Below are 8,162 nucleotides of genomic sequence, written 5' to 3' on the forward strand. Positions count from 1 at the left end.
GAGATAACCCGAGGGCCAGCCTCTCCTCGCAGTTTAAGTGTCATGGATGGCTCCTGTGTTGAAAAAGTTCCAGTCCAGGTGCAGCAGTGCCACCCCCCCCCCACCCCCCCCTTCACTGTTGTCTGCCCAACTGGCTGGATTCCATGAATAACCACTACAATAATTGTTTGTGTTTTGCATTGATGAAGCTCAATGGCATCATTGATTATTTCAAGTAAGGTCAAGTAAGAGTTCAGTGAAAAATCAGAGACATCTTTTATTTAAGAAAGCAAAAGCGATTTGGCTTATACATGTTGCACAATTATCATATGGCTTTTATCATGAAATTATATCATATCATACACTCCAATCACAACATCTCTTAACAGCAGATAAAATCCTGCAAAGAATCATATTTTAGTATTTAAATCAATGACAATGATGAAATTGACAGTCCACGTGTAATGTACTAGGTGTGTTAAGAGTTTAAGAAGAGAAGAACAAACCCTCAGTACAATTATCTATATTTGTGAATTAATTCACATTTAGATCAAAGGTCATGACAAAGAGTAATGGTTGATCGATCACTGTACACATGAAGGCACAACAGTGAGAGAGAGAAAAAAAATCATGAGGTGCTGTAAAGTTTTATCTGTGTTACACCTTAAATCAGAATGCAGTCATACAAACTAGCATCACTTAGCATAGACCAGGGGTTCCCAACCTTTTTTCAAAACTCTTGACTTTATTCTCAGAATCCTGATTTAAAGTTATAATCTCAAAGATGTTCATCTAAATAAAATAAAATAAAAATAAGAGTCACTCACAATGTTGATTGAGGCTATATGGTCCAATGATGGAAGCCTTTGCAGTATACAGTGACATTATGTGACATTAGTAATGTCACATAATGCAACACTGTTTGGATGTCACCTGCAGTTACCACTCATCGCCATAGCTGTCACCCAAGAGAGAAACAAAATCTTAGAGATTATCACTTTAAATTCAGAACTAAAAAATAAGTAAAAAAAAAAAAAAAAAATCACAAGTAACCCTAATAATCTTCAGTAGTATTAAATTGGGTCTGGTATGAATTCCAGGCTGGGAACCACTGGCATAGACTATCATTCACACTACTTTACACTCATCTGTGGCAGCATTTATTCTTACATAACATCTCATGGCAATGTGTACTGAAGGCGTGATTGTTTCATTAGGATTCAACTTGACGCTGCAATAGACGCCTCACATCCTATAAGGAATTGCACGCATTTACGAGTTAACCCAAGGTTGCTCCGACTACAGTGAAAATCAATACCTCAGAGAGTTGTTTGAAAGGTCTATTATCTAGAGATCCATTCTTGAGATATTGGGTTGAAGACTGTTATTCCAGTGTGCCTGGAAATGTAATTTAATACATCAAAAACCCACAAAAGCACCAGGTTGGTTGAACATACTGGTTTCTTTTAAGCTTTTCTATAAAGAACTCTCTACTGCATTGTGCCATAATGCAAATGATGCATTACGAGCTACTTCAGGACACTGTATCACAGCACAATGGAGTACTGTCTTTTTCAGGATACGTGACACCACGAAGATAAACATAGCATTTAACTTGGAATATGATCATTTTCATAGTTTGCGCTCGATTAATTTCAGATAGAAAAGAATTGTGTGGCAATGACCGACCAATCAAACATAGAAACCAAATGTGACAGGGACTGGTGTTTTGGGTACCGAGTAGGCCAAGGTCGTTTTTTTCTTCTTCTTTTTTTTTGTGCAGATTATGAAAGTAGAGATTGTAAGCTTTCAAATGATGTGTAATATACAGTATTGAAATCTGAAAATAGTTGAAGAAGAAGATATGCGTATTTGAATGTTAGCAACATTCAGAGAAAATCACCATGAAAGTTGGTGAACAAGCTTGGTTTGCCCTGAACAAGCTTAGTTTGCTAACAAATTAAAAATACAAAAGTATTTACTAGGGATCCTAAAACGTTTGTTATATTGAGTGCATTCTTCAACATCTAAACTTGCGTAATATGAAAAAATAAAGAAAGTTAAAAACATTTTCCACGGTTGCCTACTTGTCCCCTTTAACCAGACCGTGTCACAAATATCTTAATAGAATAACATGCCAAGCAACTGTCAAGATTAAAAAAAAATAAAAACTCTGGCTAGAAAGATATAAAACCCTAAGATGAAAAAAACAGCGGAATTGTCATTTTAACGGCGTGGTGATTCATGTCTTTGGTCAGAAGTAAAGCAGCTCTTACATGCTGAAAAGCTTTCATTGACTAGCCAGACAAAGTGACCGGAGGCTGGTGGAGGAGCTGGATGGGCTGGGCTCTCTGACTGTTGCCACTAATACAGGGGCTGAAGAACGGGAAGACCTTGCCCCGGGGCCCACCGGCAAACGAGTACAGCAGACTCATATCGTCGGCGTTGTAGAAGGAAACCCTCCTCTCCTCGCAGTCCAGGAAAACGCCCACCCTCTGGGGGGGCTGGCTGAGCTGCAGCCTGGTCCACGGCTGGGTGCCGGCGGAGTACTCGTCCGCGTTGCGCAGCCGCAGTGTCCAGTAGCCGCTCTCGGGGCTCAGCTTGATCCGGGCGTGCCTGTCCACCCCCTCGGACGCCACGCCCAGGTCCCACTTGGGTTTGGAGCCCACCCCGACCTCCCAGTAGTGTCGGCCCGACTGGAAGCCCTGTGCGGCCAGAATGTTGACGCACTGGAGGAAGCGCTTGGGGTGGGGCTTGTACGGGACCACGCCGTCACACTCCACTGCCAGGGTTTTGTCCCGGGAGACGTAAACGCTCGGGTGCGCCGTGTCGACATCGAAAGTTAATGGGGAAGGGCCTTTGGGATGAAACGACACACACGAAGAGCGATGTTAATTCTTGAGCTAAAATTCAACGACATATCCGATTTTAAATTGGAAATAATAATTGTCTTGTCATTCTAACGCACCTTCTGCACCCTGTATGTAACACTCTAATTACTTCATTAATTCCTCCCATTGTCTAGGCAGAACATGCTTTCAGCTCGCTGCATCTTGTCATGGAGCACATGTGAGGAGAAATTACCTGGCCTCAGAGACTTGAACATCTTTCTCCATGTGACGTACTGTAATGGGGCCATGTATTTGTTGCTGAGAGCGTTGATATCCAGCTCTGGTGCCATATCCACTTGTACAGATGGTCTGCTGAAAAAGTAAACACCCATGATTTAGTTACCCAGGGGTCATTTATTCTCGACAGAAATTACACCACCTAGACATAGATGGAAATATAAATCATAAATGTGACAGGTTCAAAATGCCCAACGGAGTCAATTAATCACGACTCTAAAATGAATGCTTACCTTAGCTGTGGGAGCTAGAGAGAGAGAGAGGGGAACAAGAAAAGAAAGAATATGGGATTGATGGGGAAAAAGTCAGATCGCATGACACACTGAGGGTTTGTATTTAAATTTCAGATGTGACCAAAATTTTAAGCTTGACATTTGACTATAAATGGCCGTGACTTGGAAGCATAAAGAACAAACTTGAATTGCCATCCAAACTTATTTGACAGCCAAGACTAACCATCGGGAGTAACAGGGTTCATACAGACATTACAAAATGAAGTTCATGGACTTTTAAGTACTTCTTCAATGACCATTTTTTTCGTTTTCAAGGGCTTTACGCAAAGCAAAGAATTCATTTTCAAATGCAAATTTGACCCACAGGGGGCATCAAATTTGCAGTATATTACGGATTGTGTCTTTAGCAAGCCAATTCTCCTATCAATCCTGTGAATAATATTGAGTTTGTGCAGTGCTGAAAGGGTGTGTCTACACTCTGCAGATATAAACGGTTACATTTAATACTTTTCAAAGATCTTTTTAATACCACTTTAAATGAAATTGAACACCAAACTTGCCATGGAATTTACACACCAAAAGGGAAAATATACTCTTTCCAAGTAAACACATTGTCATTTCAAAATTACAAACTTAAATTACAGTAACTGGTTGAGTTTAACAACATTGTCTAAATGACTGACTGAATGATTGACAGGTATCGATCGGCTCTTTTAGGGGAGTGAGCTTAACCTGCACAAGCTTGTGAAACATCATATTGGCTCCTGACCTCTGCAGCATAAACTGTAAACAACAAAGCAAAAAAAACACAGACACAGAGACCCAAACTAGCCTAACGCAGGCAGGGGGGAATCCCGACGCAAATGAGACAGATGAACAGCTGGACGCACGCTGTTCCATAACGTAAGGTCCAATAACTCATTCAAAACGTATATGGTTCATTTGAAATTCAAGGTCTTTTAAGCACCTTGTTTAAAAAATTGGCTATTTTCAAGGTATTCCAGGACTTAATTTTTTTTCCTCAAAATCCAAGCACTACAAGCACCTTGGCAGAACCCTGTCCAAACATATATGACAGCCAAGACTAACCACTGGGAGTAATTAGAACTGACCTCAACCAGTACACCGTTATCACTGGCAGCACTAGCCTGCTGGAGGACTCTGATGTTCTGCTCCAGCTCCCTCACTGCCCCGCTGCTGGCCTCCAGGTGGCGCTGCAGCTGCTCCAGCGCCTCCTCCTGCTCTCTCCTCAGCTGCTCCAGCACGCAGGCCTCCTCATCCTGCAGGAACTGCTGCAAAGCTCGGAACTCCCCCTGGACACGAGCCTGCAGCTCTGCTCCAACTCTCTGGGGCAGGGAGATAGCATAGCATAGATGGAATTCAAGCACTGATAGATTCTGATATACAGTACATGGTAGCACAATGTTACCATGGTAGCAGAACAAAAATTTGCTCCAATGTACCCCTAGAACAGTGATCCTCACTATTTCTTCGATGAGAGCCGCACTGGCAGGACAAAGTCAATAGGAGAGCCGCTTTTATCGCAAAGCACAAAAAGCCACCCCAACCAAGCACATCTGCCTACTATTTTTTGTGTTTTATTGTTTTCCATACACACACACACATACACACACACACACACACACCCCTAGAAAATCTTTCAGGCCTGGAGGGATTTCGAAACGTACCCCGACCGCAACGGTGGGGGCCGTCGCTGGCGACGCTAAAGTTTTAGCTAACCTGTTCACATCTATGTTCGCAATAACATCCCAAGTATCATCATACTATTATGGGATGCGATGCGAACAGTTGTATTATGGGATGTGCGTTTCGCAGGCAACGACACACGTTGACACGTTTTGGAACAGCGCTGCACGCTGGCACAATACTCAAAGCAAAATGCTTATTGTTTTGAATGATTTGGCACCTTCCATTACTGTCAACACCAGTATTGTTGTATTGCAATAATATGCCATAAAGGTTTATTGAAATTTTGGGGAGAGCAGGGCGGGGGAAAAAAAAATATATATATACAGTATATATACGTATATATATTTTTTTTTGCAATTTCTTAGAGCCGCAAACTAAAGCTTCGAGAGCCGCCAGCGTCTCGCGAGCCGCGCAATGAGGAACTAGGCCCTAGAATAACAAGTAATTGCAAGCCCCTATTCTAATGACAGTGGTAAACCACAAAGATTTTTTTAATCTTTCATCATTGATTGGCTGTTAACCATTGTGAACTCTTAAAGTCAAGTATGATGTGCCATGAGCAAATTAAGCAACTCTAACAAAAACTAGCTAGTACCTACCTACTACGTTTCTGGTAAGGACTTCTTGGAATAACTTGGGAAGGAGTTATTAATAGCTGATACAACCCAGTGTCAGTGCAGAAAGGCATTTATGTATCCAAGCGCGAGAACATGATGTTTTACACATAGCAAAGCGCAGTGTCACTACATCTGCAAACAGCACACAATATGCACACAGACATATTGCAAACAGCCATTAGGAGGGACATGTGCATTCTTATCTGTTAAGTGCTGCCCTCCCGTGGGATCACCAGAGGAGCGTACCTTTATGGCATCCATCTTCTCTTTGTCTCTGCGAATAAGGTTGAGGAAGTCCTCCCTCTTAAGGTGATGACTGTCCAAAGTATCCTTCAGCTGTTTCTGGTGAGCAACATGCAAATCAAATCAGTGGAAGCAGAAGAGAAATACCGTAGGAAGAGACTTTCTTGGTAAACAAGGAATCCAGAAAAGACTGCATGCATGCCTTCCTTGTATTTGTGTCCTTGCTGTGGATAAGTCATATAACCTCTCATGCAAAGTAATATAAAAAGGGTGCGGAGGTGGGTGAACTTTGGTCTGGGCAATTCAAAGGAGATGTAAAGTAAGTGAAACTGTTCAAACAGTGGAACAAACAGTTATGGACTGCAACAAAGAGAACAGTTATATTTACACTTAATAACTCAAAAGTCACATGCCAGTCGGTTTTAATTTGATACATTTACTTTGGAACATGTGGCTATTTGGAAAAGGTTACCAAAGTTCACTTAGGAACACAAGACCACAACTAAAGACAAGGGACAGTGGGAGAGGAGGCACACGGAGAAAACTACTACAATACAAAACAACAAAACACTATAGATGAGGAGCAGGGTTAGCAAACTCACTAGGGATGGGGCCGATCCGATCCAATATCGGTATCGGGTGCCGATATTGGCACTAATTCACGAATCGGATCGGAATCGCTGCAATTCCAGCGCGGGGTGGAATTTGCCCATGTATAATAGTATCCTTCTTTGCCTTGTATATTTTCTTAATTTTGTCTGCTTTTTGCAAGGTATATTTAAAAAAAAAAAACTTTAATTGGCCAAATCTTTGCCTATACTGTATATTCAAGAAAAATATTGGTATCTGCATAATATCGGTATCGGCAGATATCCATATTCACTGGTATCGGAATCGGATCGGAAGTGAAAAGAATGTGGATCGGTGCATCCCTAAAACTCACCTCCAGATTCTTGGCATAACTGTCTGAGCTGGTGAGCCTAACCTTCTCCACCATGGCTGTCACCAGGTAGTTGGTCTGGAACTGTTTGCAGCTAAACTCCTTGCGGCACTGCGGGCAGGTCACAGGCCCCTGGACCCCCCGCCAGTACCTGGAGATGCAGGCTTTGCAGAAGTGGTGCATACAGGCCAGCATCACAGGCTCCCGGAACAGGTCACAGCATATGGCACATGTCAGGTCCTCTCGAAGGCTGCCCTTGTTGGACGCCACAGCAGCAGCAGCAGCAGCAGCCATGGTGAAGGGAATCCGTTTCTGAAGTTGACCAATGTGAAAGCAAAAGCCTGGAAGTAGACAGAGAGATAAGCGTTCCCCTTCTGGTGACTGTTTACCAGCAGTAGCCTAGTGGCTGGAGGGATTGTTCAGCCAGCTGTGGCTTAGACTTCACACTCAACTAAACGACAGCAACTTCCTGCTATTCAACACAAGATTATTCATTAGCTATTCATTAGCTAATAGCTACGTAGCGTTATCTCTAGTCTAGACCAAAAGCGATATGTTCATACATAATATGCACCTCCCTCTTGAAGTCTGTCTAACACTCGTCACAGCAACTGAACTACACCCTGGCCTGGCCTGAAACTATTGACTACTGCCAACTTTAATCAGCTTGAGACGCTGTCAAGTGAGAGATCACGGGGTGTAGCTGGCTGGTGATTTCCTTTGTAAAAGGGAACCAGATTGTTGTTGTTTGTTGTTGTTAGCTAACGTTACTCCTTGAAGCAAGCCTGCCCCTAGTGTATCTCACGCTATAGCAAGTAAACAAGCTAGCGACAACATTAGCAACCCCTCAACAATGTAAATAGTGACTACAATACACTTTTAACACGTTGGTCTTACTTACGTTGTCTGTTGACGGAGAATTGTCTCCAAATAACACCACTTCAAAATCTCTCAATCTGCTCTTTTCAATCCCCTCTGCCGCTGCTGCTGTGTGGAAGGAACACACAAGGAACACCGTGTACTGCGCATGCCCCGCCTACAAAACCCCCTTTGATTGGGCCATTATGCAGAAGAATTATGCTACAAAGCAAACAGTGGCACGTGAGTTATGCAATTATTTTCTTTTTTTTGTTGATCACTATCAGACTATTATTTTCACTAGAATTCTAACCATAACATAATTGATTATTTGGGTTTCATTCAGGGGCGGTTTTAGCATCAGAGCTTTGGGTGGGCTCAGCCCACCCAAAGGTCATGGACCACTGAACCCCTAGGGGGGTCCGAGGGCATGCCCCCCCGGAAGAAAATTTTG

General features: G+C 42.7%; 1 protein-coding gene across 1 annotated transcript; it reads right to left on the minus strand.

Annotated features, from left to right (window-relative positions):
* Positions 1 to 256: 256 nt before the first annotated feature.
* trim105 (tripartite motif containing 105) lies at positions 257 to 7,870 on the minus strand. Its single transcript, XM_083652200.1, has 7 exons — positions 7,752 to 7,870; positions 6,854 to 7,191; positions 5,914 to 6,009; positions 4,453 to 4,686; positions 3,341 to 3,354; positions 3,064 to 3,182; positions 257 to 2,836 (listed from the first exon to the last, which is right to left on the minus strand). Exons 2-7 carry the CDS (start codon positions 7,142 to 7,144, stop codon positions 2,277 to 2,279), a joined length of 1,314 nt encoding a protein of 437 aa, XP_083508326.1. The 5' UTR covers positions 7,145 to 7,191; positions 7,752 to 7,870; the 3' UTR covers positions 257 to 2,276.
* Between the last annotated feature and the right edge of the window lie 292 nt (positions 7,871 to 8,162).

The sequence above is a fragment of the Poromitra crassiceps genome, assembly GCF_964638095.1.
Source record: "Poromitra crassiceps genome assembly, chromosome: 15".
Lineage (NCBI taxonomy): Eukaryota > Metazoa > Chordata > Actinopteri > Beryciformes > Melamphaidae > Poromitra > Poromitra crassiceps.

Excerpts from the sequence above, each read along its gene's own strand:
- trim105 (XM_083652200.1), bottom strand. The coding sequence starts at position 7,144 with ATGGCTGCTGCTGCTGCTGCTGCTGTGGCGTCCAACAAGGGCAGCCTT. Across the intron at positions 4,687-5,913 it reads AGAAGATGGATGCCATAAAG|AGAGTTGGAGCAGAGCTGCA; the intron begins GTACGCTCCTCT and ends TCCCTGCCCCAG. Across the intron at positions 2,837-3,063 it reads GTTCAAGTCTCTGAGGCCAG|GCCCTTCCCCATTAACTTTC; the intron begins GTAATTTCTCCT and ends TTCATCCCAAAG.